Source organism: Panthera tigris, chromosome B4 (assembly GCF_018350195.1).
Source record: "Panthera tigris isolate Pti1 chromosome B4, P.tigris_Pti1_mat1.1, whole genome shotgun sequence".
In the NCBI taxonomy this organism is placed as follows: domain Eukaryota; kingdom Metazoa; phylum Chordata; class Mammalia; order Carnivora; family Felidae; genus Panthera; species Panthera tigris.
Window position 1 is genome coordinate 74,230,797 of NC_056666.1, and position 25,960 is coordinate 74,256,756.

General features: G+C 39.4%; 1 protein-coding gene and 1 pseudogene across 10 annotated transcripts in view; one reads left to right on the top strand and one right to left on the bottom strand.

The window, feature by feature from the left end:
- Positions 1-242: 242 nt before the first annotated feature.
- ASB8 (ankyrin repeat and SOCS box containing 8) overlaps positions 243-25,960 on the bottom strand; it is a 32,380-nt gene continuing 6,662 nt past the window's right edge. For 2 of the 10 annotated variants that reach the window (XM_042992184.1, XM_042992187.1), the window contains exons 2-4: positions 5,482-5,641; positions 3,902-4,006; positions 243-2,063 (exon numbers count right to left, since the gene is read on the bottom strand). In XM_042992184.1, the coding sequence (XP_042848118.1) occupies positions 1,431-2,063; positions 3,902-4,006; positions 5,482-5,610 (867 nt within the window). In that variant the 5' untranslated portion in view covers positions 5,611-5,641 and the 3' untranslated portion in view covers positions 243-1,430. Of the gene's footprint in view, positions 2,064-3,901; positions 4,007-4,236; positions 4,376-5,481; positions 5,646-8,429; positions 8,583-13,157; positions 13,206-25,960 lie in introns of those variants that run through there. The other 8 variants (XM_042992183.1, XM_042992185.1, XM_042992186.1 and 5 more) reach the window with 7 other exon arrangements.
- Positions 8,559-20,930, top strand: LOC122240526 (annotated as a pseudogene).

The following is a 25,960-nucleotide window of genomic DNA, read 5'->3' on the forward strand; positions in this document are numbered from 1 at the left end:
ACAGCTTATGAGGGAGGTGGTGACAGCCCATTTCAAAGTTTCGGACAACGGGGCTCCGGGTGATTAAACGATGTGGAGAAAAGCAGGAACAGTAGAAACTGCCAAACTTGCTTTTAGAAGTGTTTATTTCTTTTTTAAGTGAGCAAAAAAAAAAAAAAAAACCCCCCAAAAAAAAATAAAAAAAAAACAAACCACCAATGGCAAAAGGGCAAAAGCAGACATGTTTTTTCAAATTAGCTGTGTCAGCAGATTGCAGTCATTTTTATTTGTAGTTCCCGATCAGCTTAAAAAGTTTTTCAAATTTGCATCTGGGTCATCCAAGATAATAACTACTTGATCTAGTTTAGGAACATGAAAAGGAAGAGTATCGTTGACTAAGTATGGTTCACTAAAACAGTTCCTTTTTGAGTAGGTGGGTCAGCTTGAAAGCAGCTCTTATAATGCTCTTCCCCCACTCGCTGGCCTCCCCCAATGTCTTGTATAGGTCCGTAAAAAGCAAAGTTGCCAAAACAACTGAAAGGAAAATAATTCTGAACCCTCAGGAGCGTGAATTCCCTAAAGGGAAATGAAGACGACCCATGGGAAAAGGCAGCCCAGCCCATCTCCTTCCCTGCTAGGGTAAACACCTTCATCTAAGGTGCAAGAGCACCTGCTAATAAGCCCATTGGAGCAAACTGGCGTTCACCAAGAGAAAGAACTGCGTTAGAAAAGTTCTTAGGACTGCTCAGAACCTGCTACCTCTTCTATGTGGAAAGCAGTAAGAAAATGTTAGTTCTGAAATAACACTGCTGAACTACTGGAACCCTCAGGCACACCCATGGAAAAGAGGCCAAGACCGCTGTTTCCTTTGATGGTGAGACAGGGGGCCAGTCCCTTCTGAATGCTCCATGACGTGGCACTCTAGGAATATCATCCAGCCCAACTGTGAATCTGCACACCATTTGAGCTTTCAGTATCTTCACCTTTGGGCCACATTTGTTAGCTGGACTTTTCTTAGACTTCTTCACTGACCAGTTAAAATGTTTCTAGAGGGATTCTTCTGAAATGTTAATCATGTTCCCAAAGGAAAACTAAACACACACTCTTTAAATACTCTTCATCTTCCTAGAGAATTCAGTTGCATTGTTGACTTTTTCCCTAAAGGGGGGAGGGGGGTAGGGGGAGACCTCTTCGCTTGCAGGGTGCAATATAAAAAGCCAAGTAAGCAATAAAGAGAAAACAAAAGTGAGGGATTTTTTGTTTGTTTGTTTGGTTGCTTGGTTTGGGGAGGGGAGGTGGTGTGGAGGTGACTGTTGTGACATGTTGCCTCTAAATATAAACCACACAACAGGAACAACTGCTTTTCCTGTTTTCCAAGACAAAGAGACAGTACCACAGGGAAAAATCTCACCCAGAGTTGCCTGCCTGATGGTGCAAACAACTTCTCCAGCCTATTCCACAAGTAAGAGGTATTCCTTCAGAGAGGCTGGCAGTGGAAGGCCCTTCACTGCATCTGGCAGATACTGGAGGCCCAAACTCCGGCGCACAGCATAGCGAGACAGTGTTTTTAGAGTTCCCGGGGCTGAGCACAGAACAGTCAGTTTTTCACACAGCTGCTGGTCTCTGGCCACTTCCCGTGGCATGGTGCCATTCTTCCTTAATTCAAAGTGTCCAACAGCTCTGTGGAGAAGCTCAAAGCAAGAGTCTTCTTTCTCTGTTCCAAGTCCCCTGACTAATAGAGCCACCAGGCGGGAGATGGGCGTCTGGCCTTTTAGGTTGATGACTCTGACTTCCGCTCCGTAATCAAGAAGGATGCTGACGCTCTCCAGATTTCCCTTCATGGCAGCCCAGCTGAGCGGGGTATCGTTGTTATAATCCAGGGCATTGACAGAAGCCCCACTCTCCAGGAGGGCCCGCACACACTCAGCATTGTTCTTAAAGGCTGCCCAGTGAAGTGGGGTATCTCGGTTGCCATCCAGCGCGTTGGGGTTTGCGCCATACTCCAAGAGGACCTCCACACAAGCCTCATCTTTCTCAGCTGCATAGTGGAGGGCTGTTCGGTTGTAACCATCCAGGGCATTCACCTGTAAAGACGGAGGAACTATATGACAGTAGCTAGACTACCGAGAGGAAGATGGGTGGGCAAAGAAGCTTGCATGTGTCTATCCACTACCTGTGCTCTGTCATGTTCTGAATATGAGAATCAACAAGCAATTCCCAGGGAGTCTTGGTGATCGAGACGGAGAGATGTCAGGAGCTTCGGAGCAAATAGGAAGAGAGCGGTCTCAAAACAACCAGCACTCTATTATGTGCACTGATCAGCTGGCCTGCATTATTTAGGGTTTTTCTGCTACATTCTTTACTATTCACTAGGATCTCTACCATGGGGTAAAGGGTAAAGAAAGAGAAGATGAAGTCTAAATCCTTGTAACTACTCTGGGAGATACTTATTGGAAAGTAGTTTCAACACATGAGCCAGAGTAAAGGTTTTGAATTATTTTACTTATCCCAACTCACTCTAACCTGTGGCTGATGGCAACCAGATTGAAAAATAATGAGGCCAAACTCCACCCATATAGCTTTGCCGCGTTCTTTAACCACACCGAGAAGCTCAAATTGTTAATCCGATCAGCCCCTTGCAAAACTATGCCGTGCAGTCATAAGAGAACCTCAATAAAGGCATGTGAAGAGAAGAGCACAACCTTGCAATACTGCAAAAGCAGCTGACTTGCTACAAATCAACATTCCCTATAATAAAGACTTCAAAACCCAAACTTAAGACTAACATATTATCTTCCCCCATAAAATGCAATAAAAATAAGCTGATATATTTAACTCAGTTCAACTTTCTATTTAGCTAAAAACTTTCCACGCCCCCGGGGATAGTTTTCATCATGACATTAAATCACTGGCTTTCATTTTCAGGGTCACTCACAAGAGTTATGTAACAGATAATGACAAGTAGAGAACAACATGGCTGGGTGGATGGTGCTGCGGCTGGCCCCTTAGGCTTACTGACCAATATGTTTGGGGTCTGCACACCAGCTTCGCGGCATGTCTGATTCCAATTGGCGCCTCAGCACGTGCAACTTCCAGATTGCTTACAAACAGTCAAAACTGCTTATTTATTTACTTAACAAACACTTACTTAGCAATTACTACATGCCAGTAAACTAAACACTTCACAACCTTATGAAGAAGATACCATTGTCACCCCCGTTTTGCGGATGGAGAAACCGAGGCAAAGAAAACTTAAGTAACTTGTTCAAAGTCCCACAGCTGGAAGTGATAGAGCTGGGATTCAAATCCATGAAGTCCGGCTCCAGAGTCTATTCTTTTAACCTTTCATTATACCATGCTGCTTCTTGCTGATGCCGATATAAATTAATCTAGGTTTCTTATCTTAAGATACGTCAGAAAGAAGACAGGAACAGGATACAATAAACAGAAAATAATTAGTGGGCAGAACTAGCACAAGTAGCCCAATCCTGAGGAATGGGTTACCTAATGACATCTATCCCCCAGAAACAGTGGTATTAGAAGTGCATGTCTGGTAGCAGGTGTCAAATGGTTTAGATTTAATCACTCCAGGGGCCTCGGTACTTAGAGCTCCTGGACAGTCAACAGGCCGTGAGAGCACTGAATGGAAATGCAAACAACTCCAGAAAGAAGGCTGAGAGAAAAAGGGAGATAAAACTCCCTCTTCCTGGAGCCCGGGACAACTTAAGAAAGAAAGGCAAAGGATGAAATCCTTTGGATCGCTATGTAGATATTTACCATTACATTCTGCTTTGATATTGGCTATGCCAATGTTACCACGGGCTAGAAGGTGGGAAGGGACGGGAGAAGAGACAGAAATTTTAAGAAAACGTGAAGCTCAAGTTGTAGTGGCTCATTAACGCGACAGTGTTAAAAACATTACCTCAGCTCCTTTTTCCAGGAGTAACTCCACACAGTCAGCATCTGACACCATGCAGGCGCAGTGCAGTGGCTTCAGTGTGCCATGGGTACAGTTCACATCTGCTCCCTACGGGCACAAGGAAACTTCAGTCAGTGTGCTCAGCTCTGGCTCACTGAGTAGGATGAGACTCAGAACTGAGTCCAGGGTGGAAGACGGCTCTAGCTCTGACTGTAGTGGAAACATACTACTAGTCCCGGTTTCTACTACATATTAAAATAATATAATGCTAATATCCAAACCGAGGGAACACACTGAAGATGAAAGAAAGAAGCTATCAATTCCCTAGATCAACTTACTAAGTTTTTCCACAAGGTAACTTGCCAGATGGCCATCTAGGCATCACTGAGGACATAACCTTATGTGCAAAAGCAATGGGAAACTTCTCACCACTCAGGAAAGCTGGAAAACCCATCCACTTTCTACAGCCGCCATGTTCTACAAAAGTCCAGAAAGTGAGTCGGTCAGACTGAAACCAGGAGACCTGGCACCCTCTTTGTCATTCAACGGATGACCATCACTAATAGTAAGGTCATCTTAACGTTATCTTTTTGTTTATAAACATCTTCAAAGTAGCCTCTGAGTATGGGCATTCTCTGCCACCTAGCCTCCGGAGGTATGGCTCTTTTCAAATGTGATGAAAGGAGATGGGGATCTCACAGTCAGACCAAAGTCGCCGAATGACTCAGCAGCAGAGCTAGAATTAGAACGTGACAAACTTCCTACTGCTGAATCCTCTGGTACCACTTTTGCTGAGAACAAGTTAACGCTGTATGACTATTCCTTCTCAAAGCTGCACCACACAACCCCGAAGCAGCTACAGAGCTCCAGGCGGTAAATAAGGATTCCACTGTTGTTGAAAAGAAATGTACAAAAGCAACCATCTGGATGCATTTTCTAGTGATCAAAAAATTACCCTGTAGCTTCTCTTCAGCAGGAATAATACTCAGGAAAAGATCTCAAAGACTGTCTAGGATACTAGGATACAACTAGGATACTAGTTGTATAACAATCGCTGAATGGCAGTGGTTAAAGATGTTAAGATGCTTTCTTAAGTCAAAAATTACCCTGCATTTAAAGGTTGACATTCCTTACAGAATTAAAAGTGGTAGCTGTTGTTAAGATAGACGGCAGGTGATATCTCTCTATGTGATTATTATAAACCACAAGGATTTGAAAACTGCTTCTGCTTTGCTCATCTCCTTCCTCCCTTAGTAGAACACGTGTAGGAGACTTTGAGCTTGCTGGATCCCACATGCATCATATCCAGACAGAGATTTTACAAAGAACGTGAGACTAGGGTCATCCAGAACATATTTCCTGAAGAAAAATATCAGATGCACAAAGTGAAAGGGAGAAGGAAAGAGAAGCAAAACACAAGGAAACTGTATTTGCATCGTCAAGTTAATACATGTATGAGGACTGTAAAAACTCCTTGTCATCTTGCTCTGAGTCAATGCTGCAAATCTGTAATCTATCACGATTCCCCAGGAACCTTCCCGCTTCACCTCCCAAAGTACTCTCCATCAATACAGCACACTCACCCCTCTGATGAGGTCCTCTACATTATCATGTGGGAAGGAACGAATGGCAGCGATTGTTCGGATTAAGCGCTCTGAGAGAGAGTATTTGCTCTGAATGCTCTGCATAATATACCACATACTGGAACTCATCAAGGCTCAGAGTATGTTCACATGCTCCAAACTGCCTGAAACAAAGAAGTTTTAGGCATACACAATATCACTGAGCATACCTGTCTCTGGGATTAGTTCTCTGAGTCCCTCCCAATAGTAAAAGTAGATTTCAAAGAGGTCAATGATGAATTAATATTTTTTCTTAATCACAGAGAAATAGATTATAATAGTCGCTCAGGGAGCTGGGTAAACCTGGACGAAAATGTTTTGACACTCAGCACCTCAATTCTACTCTCTGAATAGTCTGGAACAAGATTTCCTCAAGAGGCCCCAAGACCCTTATGGAGCTCTGTGTAGCTTACAAACAAGACCAGGCAAGGAAGAAGATATTTTTTAAAGGCAGAAGATGCCACAAAACATTCTTTTCCTCCTCTGGACTTTGTGGTCTTTACGATCAGCATCACCTTTAGCTTACTTGTTACAGTTGGCCCTGCAGTATAGTTATGTTTATATTGTTTCTCGTCTAAATTGTAATCAATTAGAAGGCGTGGTCTCTGTCTTCTATATTATTGTTTATGTAAGGCCAGCCACAGAGGCTCACAAAAGTAGGTATTTAATAAATACCGGTTGATTGACTAAAGGCTAAGAAGTGATCGATACCTGTGAGAAGAGAGGGAAAAGGTTATGGAACAAATACATCTATGTTAACAATGGCAAGACATCTGTGAAACAGTTTAAAATGTCTTCAGCAAAGAAAAAAGTGGGAAATATTTGAAGTGGTATTCTAAAACAAAAAACTCAAAAGTATAATTAGTCATGTATATAAGAAAAAAAATCAAAGTTCACACCAATGACGTATGTTTGTAGCTACAGGAAAACAAGCAGATTTAAGAGTGCAAAATGAATTAAAAATTTTAATAATTGGCCATTCATGACAACTGAGAAATAGATTTGGGCAAATATATGTTCAAACCACAATATGACAGAGGGTTTTAGCATGGAAAAGAACATAATGCAATGTACTTAAATTTAACTGATAGAAGTTTTGGCTATATAAGAGCCATATACTAGTTGGGAAACATTTAAAATTACAACAAACAAGGTGGAGCATTTCCATGAAAAGGCATATATCAAAAACTGTAGAGAAAATATACTATGCAGCATCAGCTCTCTAGGTGTAACTTCTTAGGAATAAGGTTTCCTATTAAACTATAAGCTCCTTGGGGGTAAATATAGTGTTATTTTCTTTTTTTTTTAAATTTTTTTAATGTTTGTTTATTTTTGAGAGAGAGAGAGAGCAAGAAGGGGAGGGGCAGAGAGAGGGAGATACAGAATCTGAAGCAAGCTCCAGGCTCTGAGCTGTCAGCACACAGCCCAACGTGGGGCTCGAACTGGTGCACTGCAAGATCATGACCTGAGCTGAGGTCGGACGCTCAATCAATTGGGCCACCCAGGTGCCCCAAATATAATAGCTCCTGGCACATGGCAGTTTCTCAATAAATATTTGTTGAGTTAATGTAAAAATTATTACTTTAGATCCTTAAAAATTCAAGACTTGCATAATCAAAAATGTTATGTATATGACTTAGACTAAGGGGAAAAAACCTAAAATGACTTTGGTCACTTCAAATTATGTAATTTTTGCTTTTTGTAATGAAGTATCTCCTTATACTTGAATAGTTTCTATTTTACTATTTATCTGTTTAAACTGTATACAGTATTAATTAATAGAATGCAAGTTAAAATATTCAATTCATAGGTATCAATAATTCATATCAGGCATTCTTCTCCCCTATGTTATTATGAATGAATAAGCTTACATGTACACCTGTTTATATGTCTCTCTGAAACTTTCTAGATAATTTAGACTTGACATAATTTTAATCTAACAGCCACTAAACTCGGAAACAAGGGCGTGTATCTTACACTTCTTTGTTGCAAGGCGAAAGGAGAAAAAAAGCAGCCGTGCATTTGAACTAGAGATCCCAAGAAAGGGGTCAGAAGACAGAGCATCTAAAGTGGAAGGCTTAGACTGGACTTGCTCTGTTAACCGTTTCTGGGCAATGGATGATCTGAAGAAACTAAACCCTGCAATCATTTTCGAGGCGTTCTTGGGACTCTAGGCTAAGAACTCCTAAGTCAGGGTATGACCAGTGGTCTGCTGCTGCTGCATCGAAGTTCCCGGTAAAGAGTGAAACTTCGGGGCACACTGACGATATGCACTGTCGGGAAGGGTCAAGGCGATGTAAACTTGACCTATCTTCCAACAGCAGCCCGTGCGCGGTTTGACCCCAAGTGGCCCCTTTCCTCTGCTGGAACTAAGAGTCCTCTCTCCCACATTTTCTTTCACTTCGGATCCAAAGAAGACACCAAGAGGTATTCTACTGCGATGTTAGAAGCACAGTGGAAGACAGGCGACATTCAACAGCTCTGGTGCTAGTGACGCCTCAGCTTCCGCCCGAGCTGAGAGACCCTCAGCCTAGTCAGAGGCGCCCCCAACCCCACCACACCTGCTGAGGGGGAGAGCTCGCGGCCGCTACTTGTTGCCGAGGCAAAGGGCCGAAGGGCAAGGACACGAAATGCGAGGACGTGTGGTGTCACTTTGCGCATGGGATCCGAAAAGATCTCAGCAACCCCGGCAGGTCTCCCGGAACGAGGGGTGAAAGAAGGTCGCGCAACCTACACCGGTGGAGCCCCGGAGGTTAACCAACCCGCTCCCTGATTTCCCCAAGGCCGGGAACCTGTCTCTGCCGCGAGGGCTAACGAAACCCGAGCGGGGAACGGAGGAGTTACTGGGCGTAGTGCCACGGGTTAGGGAACCTGGCTGCAGGCAGGCCCGCAGCGAGGGACGCACTCACCGAACCTCGGGGCAGAGCTGGGCGGTGAAAGCCGCTGTCAAGGTGTGACCCGGAAACAGAAGTTGGCGTCTCCAGCTGGCCTCTGTTTACAGGATGTGAAGAGCGATTGGGGCACCTGCGCACCGGCCAATGGCTGCAGGCGGGGGGCGCCTGCGCAGAGTCGTGAGGCAGCCTCCGTCCTACCCAGGCATAGTTAACGGATTATTTTCTTTCCCTGCTGGAGGGTTTGTGCGCCGGCGCAATGTAGCGCTGTCGGCCATTGCCCGGGGTCTTGGGTCCGCAGCTCTAGGCAAAAAGCTCACCGCCCCTGGCTATTGGGCCGAGTCTGTGGGGCCGCCCCTTTGTGGACCAGACCTGTAGTGGGTCCTTTCGTGCTTTCCGCTGCCTCCCACGGTCTCCAGCTGAGATCGGGCCTGGGCACCTCATTTCTAACCTTGCTACATTGGTTCGGTTGCTTAGGAGACTAAACTGTTAGTAAGAAGTGTCTTTGGAAAATAAAAGAGACTTCCATCATTATTCAAAATCTTGGAAACGTGTGCTTTCTGAAACCTCCTGGATAGTGTCCACCCTTCCTCAAAGAGAACTATACCGAAGATAAACAACCGCCTAAGAGGCGTAGTAGTCCAAATGTCGAAGATTGAAAACGATGTACCCGCTGACAGTAACCCTTCCCAGCCAGGGAGATGCTGCAGCGTCTCAGTGATGTCCTTCCCAAGCAAAAGCATAAACATTGGAAGCCAGCAGCACGTAGTGGTGCAGGTAGAGTGAAGCAGCCTGCACAGGCTGACTTTAAGTGCTGTGATCTACCTGCCTGCCTGTTTAACCAAGAACACCCCAACACCTACTCCCCAAAGCTTTTTCTAAGCAGCAGCATCAACCAGTTTGAGAAGAAAGCAGGGCCCACACAGTTCATGAACATCAATGAGGGGATGGTGAACTGGAGAATCTCATGCCTTGTCTGAGAAGTGAGCCTCCCCTGCGTTCCAAACTCAAAAGATTTTTGCCATGCAGGAATGTGTCCCCCACCTTCTGCCACTCTGCTGTGGTGAGGTTGTTCAATTTTTCCAAAGAAGCTGATACCCAGTTTTTTTAAACAAGTGAATCCGCCAAGTTGCAAATATTGGCAACATTAAAAAAAAAAAAAATCATTTTGAAAACAGGCAACATTCAGCCTTGTAAGCCACCAATTCTATACTCTAGATTAAAGAAAGGGCTGCTTTGGTCGGGATTAAAGGCTGCTTTGGTCATTGACAGCTCTATGGAAGAAGGGTTTAGCGGTAGCTCTCTGATTGGGAGGGGTTCTGGGGAGTTGACTTGAAGCTGTAGCTACATATTAACTACATTGCTTTTAATTCCTAGATTTACTTAGGAAAGCTTGAAGGAGGCTAGACCCCTCCCCCCTCCCCTGCAAGCTGCTCTAAAGCATTTGATCAAATTCAGTGAATGGAAACAGTTTGATTCTGTGCCCATTGCTTCTAAACCAGAAATTTGTATTAGGGCTCTAGAGACTGTTAAATCTCCAAACACAAGGGCAAGAGATACCTGTGTTGGTGCTAATCACAAATGGGGAAGTTCATCCTGTGAACCTCAGCCCTTCCTGGCTACCAGCAGGGAAGATCATAGAAAAATCAAGCCACTACATGTGTTGTCAAACCTAACCTCGGTTCAGTTAGTACCTCTCAAACTCCCATCCCTATGTCTAGAACTGTGTGACTCACATTAATACCCCAATGGTATATTCTCCCCCAAATCCCCTTGAATCCTACTTAGCTGGGGAATTAATGAGGTGAGAGTCAGATGTGTAATAAATTCCACTGCATCATGCAGTGGGCCCAGGTGTGCTAAGTCTCCCTGTCTCTAGATCCAGTAAAGTGATGCTCTGTTTGGCACCATCCATAGCTTTCTCTAAGTGGAGAATGAGCTTCAGACAACTGACCTATTGAGGGAATGTTGACTGCAGGCTGCTTTTGTTCAATGTCATATACTACCCAGGATGGTGGAGTACATCCTGTACCCAGAGTACAGAAGGTCTAGCTTTTGTCCTGGCTCTGAGACTGATAGTTATTTCATTCCATTTCATTGGGCATCTGTTTTCTCATTGTGAGAGCATTGGCTGAAATCATTTCTGAATATCCTTCCATTTCTATAATTCCGAATCTATTTAATTCCTAAGCAAAAGTTCCTGCTTCCAAAATTTTTTACTTTCATCAAACGAGTACAGTTTTATGACTATCATAATACTACTATATTAATGGGACCTTTGAAGTCTTAATTATAGGATGCCAAAGTCTACATAGTTTCCATCCCATTTTTACTTCTTCTGTTGCCTCCTTTCTAAAGCAAGGTAAAGACATTGCTGTTTCCAAGCTTCCAATTTTTAAATGTCATTGGTATTATATAATGTTCAAGCATACTGAAAAAACTGGAGAGAATAGTATGATGAACTCCTATCCGTCATCTATATTTAACACAGTAACATTTTGCCAACTATTTTAAATCATTTTTTTCCTTGTTGTTTTGTTCAGCTTTAGGGTTTTTAGTTAAACTATTCAGATAATATCCACACTTCTCACAGTTTGGGGGGAAGTTTTGATTTGACATCCCATAAGTTTTCTAAAAATTGAACTATCTCATGTTTATTTATCCATTTCTTCCTTGAAAAATATGAATTTTTCCCTGTGTTGTCTCATTTCTCAAAATTTCTTCATTGGTAAATTTTGAGGTGTATAAACTCTGCGAAACTCCCAACATCTTATAAATATAGAATTATTTGTCTCCCAGGGAGACTCGCATAGGCCATCTATGCAGATTATTTCATAATGTTTCTGAGAATCCACTGCACAACCAAAGGAAGTTTCAGGTCCATTCATTCATACATTTATCAAACATTTGCCGGCACCTATGTTGTTCCAGGCTCAGGGCTCACAGTGCAGGGAAGACAGTGATGGAGAAACACATTCCCTTATTTTCAGGGCTTGGATATAGATTTGCAAACAGTCAGTTGCAATTCAGGATAATAATTTCAATAAAGTTTTCACGTGCAAAGTCAATGGTGAAGAACAGTTCTACTTCAGAGTGAGATCAAAAGAATAGTAGAGGGGAAGGGTCTGTGAAGATGTTTCTTGAGCAACAATTTGTTTCTGCTTGAGGAACAATTTGCTTCTTCAGTTTGTTCCCACTCCCTTCCCACCCAGAGGGAGACATAGTGCTGGTGCTGCATCCTTGTCCTCCAGCCCAGAGAGGGATTTCTGTGGGACCAGAGAGCTTGGCAACTGTTTCCCACAGTTGTGAAACACAGTGGCCTGCACCAGCTTTTGCCTACAATTTAAAGGCAGTAGCCACAAAGCGGAGGTGGCTGCAGGGGGATCTGCAGCACTCCCAGATTCGATAGCAGTGACGAATGTGTGAATGTTTCCAAGACCAGATATGGGCCATATAGAAGACAGTCAGCATGGTGTTGCCTTTGGTTTATTCAAAAAGGGTTGTCTAGAGGTGTGGAGAGACCCCGTGACCAGAAGTTAGAGGTGAACAAACATAGGAATCCTAGAATACACAGAGGATGTCAGAGGCAACCATCTGCATCTATTTAGGCCAAAAAGACTGGAGTGAGAGGTCTCTGATGAGAGCAATCTGCAAAGAACCTTTAAAGTACCCTACAGGAAAATCTCAACTTAAATCATCTGCCTGGCCCAGGTAGTACAGATCTGTCATATCCCTGAGCTGTCTTGCTTCCCACTTTTACACAGCAAGTCAAACAGCAGCTAGCTAGGGGGTGGGGGGGAGGTAAGTTAAGGAGAAAGCTGAAGGCAGGCAGCCACCAGCCACAAGAAGCCTTACGTGGGGGAAGGGGGAGGAGAAGTCTTAAACTAGTGCTTAGAATGAAGACTGAAGTATTTGATTGCCATCTTGGACTGGAAACATTCTAAATACCAAATCAAGACTCTTTCTTGACTTAAAGTGACTTACTTAAAGGATTTTCAGTTATCAAAGAATGAACCAAAAAGTCAGGGAATCTGCCCAATTTTCCATTCAGGGAAAATTGCAGGGGATGATTATCCTTTCCCCATATCTTTAAAAGATGGTAAAAGCCAAAAACCAAAATGGCATTTTGATCACATCCGTGAATTTTGCATTCAACATTCCAGCTCCATCTCTATACATTTTAGTTTGTTATTTGTGATCTTCATGCTTTGATTACAAATGAGTTGTTTTTTGCTTGTTTTAAATGTGTTGTGTGTCTCTCATACGACTTTTAGGTCATTATTTTTTCTTCTCTTCCCTGCTAATTCCAGTCCTGCTCTCAAGAAGTGTTCATTAGATGGTGTTGATTGACAGTACAACTAGTGTTCCTATTTTCAGACCTTGGCATAAACGTAACTAGAAATTTGATAATGCTGTTTTGCTTGTAACGATTGATGCCATTGCTGTTCAACATGTATTAGTGTCCGGTATCTGGGTAGGTCCCATTGAAGTGTCCCAGGTTACAGATCTGGGTGTCTTACTTTTTGAGTTTGGCGGCTACCTAACAGGCACAGGCTTTTGTGCAACTCCTTTTCTTGGAGTGAAAAACTCCTCTCTTCACCTGCTGGCTCCAAACGTTTTCCTGACTTTGAGTGCTATCCTCTAGAGTGACAGTGTGCTGGGGGAGAGGAATTCTGTCTTGCAGACTCTGTAAGTGGTAACCCAAAGCCTTTCACAACAGTTTTCTGGCTTCTGGCCAGAACTTACCTCTTCCTCTTCTGTCTGAAAAGGACTCATCTTTCTTCAGGGGCCACTCAGCTAATGTTGATGCAAAGTTTTCCTGACACCCTTCCTAGAGAAAGGCGACTTGAGTAAGAAGTAATTTCTTCAAATGAGCTTTTGTCACCAAAGTGGGGGAGGGGGTGGGGAAGAGGAGGAGAACCAAAAAGAAGTTTGTGATATCCTAAGAGCCAAGGAGAGAGAAGGGATCAGTCAAAATTAACAAAGTAGGGTAAGAAAAAGTAAGATCTAAGTGTCAGACTAGTTAGGAAAAATAGTGTTGCTTCATTAATATAATAGTGTTTTTCTCTTTACTTTGAATTTCTTCAGTTTTTAGAGCTATTGTTTATTGCATATCTCTTATTTTAGAGACATCATAATCTGCAAATGCCATAGGGACTACGTTTCCAGTTCTGACAGTAGTTCCAGTTACTTTGCTTGTCTAAGCAAGTTACATTACCTAAATCTCAGTTTACTCATCTGGACAGGACAACACTTACCCCAAGAGTTAATTTCACAAAACTTAGATCACATTTGTGAAAAGTGGTTTGGTAAGCTATCTAAATGTTGGTTCTTATCTATGTCATCTTTGTAATATTTTGTATTTGTCTAGTCCTCCCAGTTGCACCATAAACGCCTCTAAGGCACAGATCTAGATTTCCTGCACTCACTGCTCCCTTCCCCACAGCACACAGTAGGTATTGGATAAATGTAAACAGGATTGAACTAAAGTGAACTGACCTCCCAAAGACAGGAATAGTAGAATGCCTCTACGTACTGGTCCTTGATCCCGAGAAAGATGTCAGAAGTTACATTTAAAGGGAAATTTGAAAAGGAACTTTGGAAATAGAGCAAAGGAAAAAAAAAAAGTTCAGAGAAATATAAGCCTCCTGAAGCTTTTTATACACTTAAACCTTGTCCAAGAGAAAGTAGTTCAGCAGAGAAAAGAACCGAATTAATGTGCAGCAGGGGTAGTCTCCCAAGACATGTCATCAGGATTAAACAAGGACTTCTTTCAGAATCTGCTCAGAGGCAGACAGGCTCCCAATATTCACACTGTTCTTTTATTTTTTCCCTTTAACTTTCCCCAAAGGCTCAGGGAAATTTACAAATAACTACTTTTTGAAAATTACTTTGGCCTTATAGGTTACCAATATTTTACACTATCAGAATAATTTTAAGACATTTTGAGACTTCACAGAGAAAGAACGCTTGAGGGATTTGGAAGGGGGGAATGAAGTAAAAATACAAATAACAATGTTAATGATAATATATAAATTAGATATACCTAGATACTATTTTCCCAAGAATGTGATCAGTTACAGCTAAATCACCTAGCAAACCAAGACTGGAATAGACAACTAGCAGGAGAGATTTTAAGATCGTTCAAGGAAGGGAAATTAACACAGGAAATGCTCACTCTTATGGTACCACTGGGTGGTCCAGACTGATCTGGAGAGTTCTACTAGCCAGGAATTATTGAATTCTCTGAATCAATTTCAGGGATTTAGGAAGCTTACTAACTGTTAACTTCATGATTTTGTGCTCTCTTGAGGTCTATGCTATTTCTAGTAGGAGTAGGTCTCCCCCTAGAGGAGAAATAGAGAATTTGTTCCTTCAGGCTTCTTGCTCAGCGTTCAGCAAGTAGTTCTGTGTTCCTTCATGCATCATTCAACCATTCATTCAATAAATACTTATTAAATTCTATTAATGTGCTGTTCCTTATTATAGATTCTTAAGATACAATTGAATATAAGATCAACGTGGTCCCTGCCTCCAGGGAAACTATAGTTAGTGTCAGAAATAGACATTAGATAAAGAATCACCCAAATGCCTAGACAACGTTCTATAAAGGGAAAGTACGGAGGGTAATATGGTCATTCAACAGAGAGCCTCTATAACACTGGGAGGTAAAGGAAAACATCCCTGAGCACAGACTTGGAAAATGAATGGATATAACCAGATAAAAGCTATGGATCAGAGGTGAAGGGAGTGGGCACTGCAGCAAAAGGACAAGAGTATTCAAAGACTGTGAGAGCAAAAAAGCTTACGAAATTGGAAGAAGAATAAGAAGCCAGAATGATAAGGAGACCAAGGGCACAAGTTGAGGCCAAAAAGGAACAGATGCTCCAAATCAGGAAGGGTCTTGGTGGACATGTTAAGGATTCTAAACTTTATCCCAAAAGAATAGGAAGCTATTGATAGGTTTTATGCAAGTGACATAATCATGTCTATGTATTTAAAGGATCACTTTGAGTTTCTGATGAAGAATGGATTATAGAAAGGTCAGAGTAAAGACTAAAATAGGAAAAATAGCAATTAAGTGATCTAGGCAAGAAGTGATGGGGACTTGGACTAGAGTGGTGGCCATATAAAGGGAGAAGAGTGAATTTGAAATACTTTAGGTTAGAATTAATAGGCTTAGTGATTGACTACAAGCTGAAGATGAGAGGGTACAGTTTGCCAATAGTGATTCTTAGATTTTTTCTGTATGCTCCTAGGTGAATTGAGAAGCCATTAACAAAGGTAGGAACTTGAGAGGAAACAGGTGTGTGTGTGTGTGTGTGTGTGTGTGTGTGTGTGTGTGTGTGTGTGTTGGGGGGGGGAATCTGATCAAAGATCAGTTCATGAAATATTTATTAAGGCTCCTACTAACTTTCAGGCAGTGTGTTTGGCACTAGACACTGGAAATTAAAAAGTGGAGGCAAGGGGAGCCTGGGTGGCTCACTCAGTTAAGCATTGGACTTCAACTCAGGTCATGATCTCGCGGTTTGCAACTTTGAGCCCCACGTCAGGCTTTGTGCTGACAGCTCAGAGCCTGGAGCCTGCTTAGGATTCTATGTCTCCCTCTCTCTGCCCCTCCCCCACTCGGTCTCTTTCTCAAAATTAAATAAACATTAAAAAAATTTTTTTAAATGGAGGCAATACAGGATTCCTGCCACAAGAAACTTTTGACTAATGGAAGATAATGATAATATTAATGAATTGTTTCAGTATTATGCGGCTATGCAAGAATAAATGCCACCCAATAGAAGCCCAGAAAAGGGACAATTTAGCACAACCTGGAGGGCTCAGAGAAGACTTTTTAGAGAAGATTATAACTGAACAGAGCCTTAAAGGATTAGGGGTAAGTAAGGTAAAGAAAGGTGGACTTTTTTTTTTCTCCCGGAAAAAGAAGGAATTGATTCAGCCATCTGCTGAAAACAATTGAAATACTGGATAGAATATTTTTTAAAAATCTCCTTAAAAAGTATCCAAGATGTTTCAAATAGGATTCTTTAAAGAAGTATAATCCCAAACCCATTCCAAAGAACAGTAAAAGGACCACTTCAAAAATTCTTTAATGAAGTAAATATAACATTGAAACCAAAATCTGATAAAGGTTATACAAAATATAAAGCTACAGACCAAAAAAAAAAAAAAAAAAAAAAAAAAAAAAAAAAGCTACAGACCAATCAATGCAAAAATCCTAAATAAAATATTGGCAAATGGAATCAAACAGCGCAATATGTCATGACCAAGTGGAAATTGTTTTAGGAATGCAAAAATGTTTCAATGTTAAAAAATACACTAATACATTTATTAATATTATTATATATAAAAAGAAAGGTCTTGTGATTATCTCCATAGATTCTGGAAAAATATATGAGAAAATTCAAGATATATTTCTAATAAAACTAATTTTGAAAAGAGGAATAAAAGAGTTTTTTCCTAATATCATAAGGCATCTTGCTTACTAGCATCTTATTATTTTTATGGGAAAACACAGGAGGCATTTCTGCTCATGTTTGAAACAAAACAAGGATGTCCACGGTTACTATAACATCTAACATGGGGTTGGAGGTGTTTGCCACAGCACTGATACAGAGAAAACAATTAGATGTATGAGAATTGCAGATAATATGACGGTGTGTCTAGAAAATGAAAGCGAAGCAATGGGAGAACTACTGTAAATAAAAAGATGATCCAGTAAGGTAGCAGGATAAATGAGCAATTTACAGAAATTGGTAGGCATCATACATACAGGGAAGAACCAGTAGAAAATAACGTAGAAGTGGGGCACCTGGGTGGCTCAGTGGGTTAAGCGCCAGACTAGATTTCAGCTCAGGTCCTGATCTCGCGGTTTGTGCGGTGTTCGAGCCCCACATCAGGCTTTACGCTGGCAGTATGGAGCCTGCTTGGGAGATTCTTTCTCTCCTTCTCTCTGCCCCTCCCAGCTTTCTCTCTTTCTCAAAGTAAATAAATAAACTCAAAAAGAGAGAGAGAGAGAGAGAGACAATAACGTAGAAGAGAACTTCCCCATCCCATTTGCAATAGCAGCCATAATTATAAGATTCCTAGGAATAAAGTTAATAAGAAATATGTAAAAACCAGTGAGGGAAACTTTATAATACTCCCCCCAAACACAAAAGTAGACTTTAACAAATGAAAGACATACCTTAATTGGCAAATTTAATATAATTCCAATAAAAATTCTAACAAGTTTTCTTTTAGTTAGATAAATCAATTCTGAAGTTCATATGAAACTTTTTTAATAAACAAGTTTATCTTTGTATAAACAAAACTCTCCAGGAAAAAGCCCTGAAAAGAAGAGCAATGAGGAGGGGCCAGTCCTACCAGACGTTTGAAATACAATGAAGCGTTCATAACTAAAAGTGTAGAACTGGTACATGAATAGAAAGATACACTACTGAAACATAATAGAAATCCAGTAATAAAGGAATGTAATATACAATAAAGATATTGCAAAACAATGAAGAAATGGACTTTGTAATAAATGCTGCTGAGACATCCAGGTACCATTTGGACATAGGTAAAATTGGATTCATAGCTTATACTGCACAGTAAGATAAACTCCACATGGATTAGTTAACCAAACAAAACAAAAATGGAAACCTTAAAAATAATAGAAGAAAACATGAGTAGGAAAGCATTTCTGGGTCTCAAAATCTGGAATCAATAAAAGACATAAATTCTGTTACATAAATATTTTTTAAAAATTGCATGGCTCAAATACCACATGTAAGGCCAAAGACAAAGGTTTCACTGGACAAAATATTTGCAACTTAAGCCACGGGAAAAAGTTAATCTAACATATAAAGAACTCCTAGAAATAAAAAGACATAAATCATGTATTTTCCACATACACATAGATACTAAGACATAAACATAGCTAACAAATTCATGCAAGTGTCCCTTAAAGTAGTAAAACATACTCCACTCATTCAAAAAAAGAAAAGCAAATTGCATTACACTGAGGTAGCATTTCTTACCGTGTTGGCGCTAATCCAAAAGTTTGAGAACACACTGTTGCCAAAGGACAGGGGAAAGAGACATACTGATATGCCACTGTTGAAAGTGTAGAATGATTTAGCCCTCAAGGAAGGGAATTTGGTACTATCTAGCAAAATTACAAATAGATGCATTCACCCTTTAACCCAGCAAGCACATTTTCTAGGAATCTATTCTAAAAGTACATCTGTACAAATTTGGAATGATACATGCACAAGGTTATTCACTGTGGCATTATTTTTAATGGCAAAAGACTATAAATATCCCAAATGCCATTAAGAGAGAGGAACTGAATAGTTAAATAAATTATAGTACATAGTAGACATAGTCATACAGACTATGGAATATTTCTTTGCATTGCTATGAAATGATCATCACAATACATTATGTGAGGCAAGGTGAAGAGCAGTATATGTCGTAGCTACTTTTTTTTTTAATATATGAAATTTATTGTCAAATTGGTTTCCATACAACACCCAGTGCTCATCCCAACAGGTGCCCTCCTCAATACCCATCACCCACCCTCCCCTCCCTCCCACCCCCATCAGCCCTCAGTTTGTTCTCAGTTTTTAAGAATCTCTTATGCTTTGGGTCTCTCCCACTCTAACCTCTTTTTTTTTTTTTCCTTCCCCTCCCCCATGGGTTCCTGTTAAGTTTCTCAGGATCCACATAAGAGTGAACACATATGGTATCTGTCTTTCTCTGTATGGCTTATTTCACTTAGCATAACACTCTCCAGTTCCATCCATGTTTGTCATAGCTACTTCTTATATAAAATTAGACATTAAAGAATAATCCAGAAATGAATAACAATGGTTACTTATAGGTGGGTGGAGATGGGGAACTAGGATCAGGGGTAGGATTAGAAGAGAGACTCCTCTGAGTAAACCTTTTGATATAGTTTTGACTTTAGAATCATGTAATTATTTTACATATTCAAAAAGTAAATTAAGTCAAAAAGAGGGGGAAAAAAGGGCAATCCCTGAAACTGAAAACAAATTAAGTAAACCTAAGGGTGTGATTGGTAACACACACACACACACAAAAAAAGATTTCTTTCAAATGACCTTTGAATGCAAGACTTTGTCCTTCCTTGCTGGAATATATCCTAATAACAAAACAAACTGTGAAGAATCCTAAACATCATTCTGTAATTTTACTGTTAATACTAATATTGGTATCATGAAACATTTTATGTACAGTATAGGAGAACGCAAATAAGTTCAGTGTAAGAAGTAATAAAAATGTAAAATCAAATAAGTTAAAAATTGAGTGTTCAAATTAAATCTGTAAGCCATAGGTATTCTGAAGAAGGCAATAATCTTACTGAAGAATAACAAGCTGAATGACTTAGAGCTATGGATGAATCTTTGAGTGATGGATCGCAGACATCTTCCGTGGGCCGAACCTCATGATTCCTCAGACAACTCCTGTGAAGCTGATGACATATAGTGCCCTGATACTGAAAATTAGATTGTTCTTAATTCTGAGCATTACAGAATTACAGTTATAAGGGATCAGACACTTGGAAGTTAAGGAGTATCATCATTTATGAAGAAAATTGTTTAATACTTTTAAATATTTTAGCTTCTGGCCAAGGGAAATGTGAAGAGAACATTTTTCACAGATGGGCTCCATGTAAAAGAAAGGGGCGGGGGCATTTAATAAACTTATATCTGGATTGCCTGCAAGCATTGATGTGCATCTGAGTGTAAGGCAGACCTCACAATATACCTGTTTGGAAAAGAAATAGGGATGCACATTATAGAATTTCACCAGTGGTTTTGATGGAAATTTCAAGAACTAGTACGTTCTCTACATAAACGAATTAAGGCCTTTATCTCAAGTGCTACCATTCTCTGAGCACCCAAATTTTCACCTGTTCAGTGGAAACGAGATTTAAGATTCAGTAGATATTCTTAGAAATATTTCATAAAGTTAAATACATTCTTTTGCATTCTTATACAAATTCTTTTTTTTTTTTTTTTTTTTTGCTTAGAATAGAAAAAGGAGCAAGCTAACTAAAGGCGACTTTAGGCTGCCTTCTAGAAATGTTTCAAACATTATGGATTGTGTTTGTTGGCTTAAAGGTCAACTGTAGGGAAATAGTCCGACTCAGGGTTTGGGCACTGCTTTGAAGGCCTTGTTTTCAGAGAAATTGATAGCGGACATGCCAGAAAGTGGGTCCACTTATGGATTCCATCTAACCAGACAAAAAATAGTATCCTTGTTTAATGCATTTTAAAGAATTTCTACAAGGGTAAAGGAAATGGCAAACTTCGGGAGCTGGTTACAAAATATTCGTTACAGAAATGAGTTGAAATGTGCCTGTCTCTGGACATTGGGGGCCAAAGAGCAGAATGGTAATGACAGTTTGAAATCAAACTTGTTACACAAAGCCACTTCTATGAAAGGAGAATTATACTGTTTAAGTAAATAGTTTTATTTCATGGTTGTATTGAATTTAAATATGTAAAATGTTACTGTGAGTCAAGTAATACCGTGATAATGTGACGCAAATTTTCAAATGTAATATTGAACAAAATCATAATTATCAAATTTAAAATTTTTTAAATTTTGGGCATCTGGGTGGCTCGGTCGGTTAAGAGTCTGACTTCGGCTCAGGTCACAATCTCACGGTTTGTGGGTTTGAGCCCCGCATCAGGCTCTGTGCTGACAGCTCAGAGCCTGGAGCCTGCTTTGGATTCTGTGGCTCTCTCAATCTCTCTCTGCCCCTCCCCCACTCACACTTTGTCTCTGTCTTGCTCTCTCTCTCAAAACTAAATAAATATTAAAGACATTTTTTAATGTTTATTTATTTTTGAGACAGAGAGAGACAGAGCATGAACGGGGGAGGGTCAGAGAGAGAGGGAGACACAGAATCTGAAACAGGCTCCAGGCTCTGAGCTGTCAGCACAGAGCCCTATGTGGGGCTCAAACCCATGAACTGCGAGATCGTGACCTGAGCTGAACTCGGATGCTTAACCAACTGAGCCACCCAGGTGCCCCTAAAGACATTTTTAAAAAATAAATAAAAGTTGTTTAATTTTACAGGAGGAATATGGCAAATTATAGACTACAGAGGAAAAGATTAGAGAACTTGAAGACACAGAAATAGAAACTATTTAAAATGAAATACAGAGAGAAAAAAGGCTGAAAAAGAAAGGGTCAGAGCAAAAGTGATCTCTGAGATGTATCAAGCAGTTTAATATATATGCCACTGAAGTTTCAGGAGTTGGGGGCTAAAATTATATTTAAATAAAACTTAAAGGCTAAAAAATTTCCAAATTTGAAAGCGCATGAAATCCAGGTAGAATGAACTTAAACAAAACATGCCAAGGTACATATTAATCAAACTGCTAACAACCAAGGGTAAGGAAAAAATTTCTAAAAGCAGGCAGATAAAAAAGACGTATTACATATAGAGCAAGGGTTGGCAAATTATGGCCCGTGGGACAAATCTGGCCCATCTCTTGTTTCTGTAAGTAAAGTTTATTTGGAACACAGCCCCACACACTCATTTATGTATTTGCTATGGCTGCTTTGTGCTACAATGGCAGAGTTGAGTAGTTGCAGTGGTCTGAAAGGCTTTTATGGTTTGCAAAGCTTAAAAGATTTACTATCTGGCCCTTTACAGAAAAGTTTGCCATTCTGCTACAGAAGAACAAAGAAAATAATGCCAGCATATTTCTTATAAAAGCTATGCAAGGCAGAGGACAAGGCCAACCCAGAAGTTTTTATTCAGCAAAAATATCTTTCAAAAACAAACATAAAATAAAGAGCATTTTAAACAGACAGAAGATGAAATATAAAATAAAATATAAAAAATATTTCCCACGTATTAGTCTCTTGGAAAGATGTGACTAATGTAAAAATAATAAAAATGTACCTGATATTTTAGCATATGTACAAGTAATAGATATAACAGCAAAAACACAGGATATAAAGGAGGAAATGAAAATATGTTGTGAGGTGCTTAACACTATTTCAAGGTTGACTGTAATAAAGTGCAGGCTTATATTATAAACTCTGTGGCTCCACTGTCTAATACAGTAGCTACTTGCCACATGTGGCTATTAAAATTAAAATTTGATAGAATTAAAAATTTAGTTCCTTAGTCACACTAGCCACACTTGAAGTGTTCAATATCTACATGTGGCTAGTAGTTCACAGTAGAACAGTTCAGTATCTACGTGTGGCTAGTAGTTACCATACTGAACAGTGAAAATATGGAACAATTCCATCATCACAGAAAATTCTATTGGAAAGAATTGTTCTAAAGCAATACTAACAGCAAAGCAAAAGAGAAAAAGAGAAAGAAAAGAGAGAGTTATTAAGTCAGTATTGAAGGTAAAAAGGAATCATTTTAAAATTCAAGTAATGTAAACACTGGAATGGAAATAAGAAGAAAGAAACAAAGAACAGATGGGGCAAACAGAAAACAAACAGCAAGATGAGAGATTGAAAACCAATCTTAACATAATTGTAGTAAATGTAAGTAGTCTAAATATCCTAATTAAAGGGTAGAGATGGTCAGTTTAGATAAAAAGTAAGACCTAAGTATATTCTAAACATAAAGGCATACATATGACAAAAGAAAAAAATGGAAAAGATATGCCAGGCAAATACTAATTTAAAAAGCTAAAATGGCTTTATTAATAGAGATTAAGTAAATATTAGAGCAATGGATATTACCAGGAATAAAGAAAAGCCATTTCATAATGGTAAAGTGGTAAGTTTAGCAAAAGAACATAACAATCATCACTTAATAAAGAGTTTCAAAATATAGGAAGTAAGATCTAATAGACATTAGAAATAGATAAGTCTACAAATATAGTTTAAACCAAATATTAATTGTATTGATATTAAATATAATTAGACCAAATGCTTTAGATAAAAGACAAAGGCTGTCAAAATGGATAAAAAGCAAAACAAAACAAAATCTGATTATATTCTACCTACCAGAAAAATACCTAAAACTTACGGAAACATTGGGGTATCAGGGTGGCTCGGTCAGCTGAGCATCTGATTCTTGATTTCAGCTCAGATTATGATCTCATGGTTCGTGAGATCAAGCCCCATGTGGGGCTCTGCTGACAGCATGGAGCCTACTTGGGAATCTCTTTCTCCCTCTCTCTGCCCCTTACCTGCTTGTGCTCCCTCTCTCAAAACAAACAAACAAACAAACAAACAAACAAAAAACTTAAGGAAACAGGTTGAAAGTAGATGAATGGAAAAGGATACATCATGCACCCCATTCAAAAGAAAGCGGGTGCAACTCTTATTAATGTCAGTCAAAATTGACTTTAAGGCAAAAAACATTATTAGTGAACAAGAAAACCACCTAATAATGAAAATGATTCAATTCACTAGGAAATTATGGCAATTAAAAAATTTAGATTACACTTATAACATAGCATCAGAATATATAAAGAAAAAATTATCAGTTATCAGAAGGTAAATTCAGAAATATAGTGGAAGATTATAATAACCCCTTTTTAGTAACTTGTAATATAAGTAGCAAAATAACTTAGGATATAGAAAATTTTTATAAACACTTTATAAATCTCTTTAATTTTGTACTAATGTATATATCTAAAACTTGCATCCAGCAAATGCAAAACACATATTCTTTCATGATGTATGTATGATTATAAATAAAAATTTCTCTATTAGGCAAATTTCAACAAATTTTGGAAGGTTCATATTGTATAGGAAGTATTCTTCAACTACAATTAATTTAAGCTATTAATAACAAAAAAGACAATTAGAAAAGTCTCATGTTTGGAAATTAAGAAATATTGATTCATTCAACAAATATGTAATGCATGCTTACTATGAGCCAGGTACTGTTCTAGGCACCTGGGATTATATCAGAGAGAAGGTAATAATTAAAAGTCTGACACACCAAGGGTTGGAGAAAATATGGGGTAATGAGAACTCTTACTGTGTTGGTGGAGTGTAAATTATGACAACCATGTTCGAAAGCAATTTGATATTTTCCAGTAGAGCTGAATATAAGCATATTCTATGATCAGCAAGTCCATCCATATGTATAAACTTTAGAAAAACTTCTATTTTAGAAAAACTTGTTATATGTACCATGAGACATGTACTAGAATATTTATAGCAGTATTGTAGTAATAGTCTTAAACTTGAAAACAACTGAACTATCAATGGTAGAACACAACAGAATACAAATATTTATGCATTGCAGTATGTTCATATAATGGAATACAGTAAAACAATGAAAACGAATGAAGCACAGGTACCCCCCCCCAAAACTGATGACTTTCACAAATTTAATATTGTGAAAAAGAGGAAAATAAGCCGGACATAAAACAATAAATTGTGTGAGTCCATTCATATAAAGTTCAAGAGAACAAATTCATTGTGATTCCATCATATAAAATTCAAAAACAGGCAAAATCACACTATCTTGTTTAGGGTTGTATAAATATGTGACAAACTATGTAGAAAAGTGAAAAATTATTATCATGACAATAAAGATAGTGGGCATCCGTAGGAAGGAGACAGTCTTGACTCCAGCATGGCAATGGGGGCTTTGGGGAGGGGAGGGGAGATGATTCCAATATCTGTTTCTTAGATAGTGATTATACATCTATTACCTTTGTTCATTAAATTGTACAGATATGTTTATTTACTTGTATATATTTGTGTTATATTTCACAACTGATTAAGGTCCAAAACTAAAGGGGAAAAAAGTCAAGGAAGGCATTAAACATGGAGAACAGTATGAATAAAGGTATGGCAGCACGAAAGTGTGCCGGGATATGGGAACTACAAGCAGATTTGTGCATCTAGAAGGTAAACAATGGGGCATAAAGTGGTGAAAAAAAATGAGGTCGGAAGCTATGGGAAGCCTTTGGAACATTTAAGCTGGTCTGCGAACAGGCTCAAATCTGAATTTTAGGCAGATTTTTCTAACTGCTGTGGGGAAGAGAGGGAAGGGAAGTGGCAGAGGCAAGGCTGAGATTGAGGAGCTATACAACCTTCTGGACATCAGATAGCAAGAGCCTGAAGGGTGGTGTTGCTTATAGAAATGGGGAGGAGGAAATGGATTAGAGAAGTACCTGTGTAGCTTCCGGTAGTCTTCCTATTTTGAAAAACACACAATCACTTCATGGCTCTTTCACTTTGGATTTGTGGTTAAAATGCAGGCAGTAGGGTGCCAAAATATCACAGAGCTGGACTCAAACATATATAAATCTATTTCTTTCCAAGATAGACAAGTAAGACTCGCCCAGTTTTCAGGTCCTCCAAGAGATTCAGGCTCCTTCGTCTCAGATATCCATCACTCTCAAGAAGCCCTTTAGGTAGTATAGACATTTTAACGATATTTGTTGTTCCATTCCATGAGCATGAAATGTTTTTCCATTTCTCTGTGTCATCTTCAATTTCTTTCACAAGTGTCCTATAGTTTTCGGAGTACAGATCTTTTACTTCTTTGGTTAGGTTTATTCTTAGGTATCTTGCAG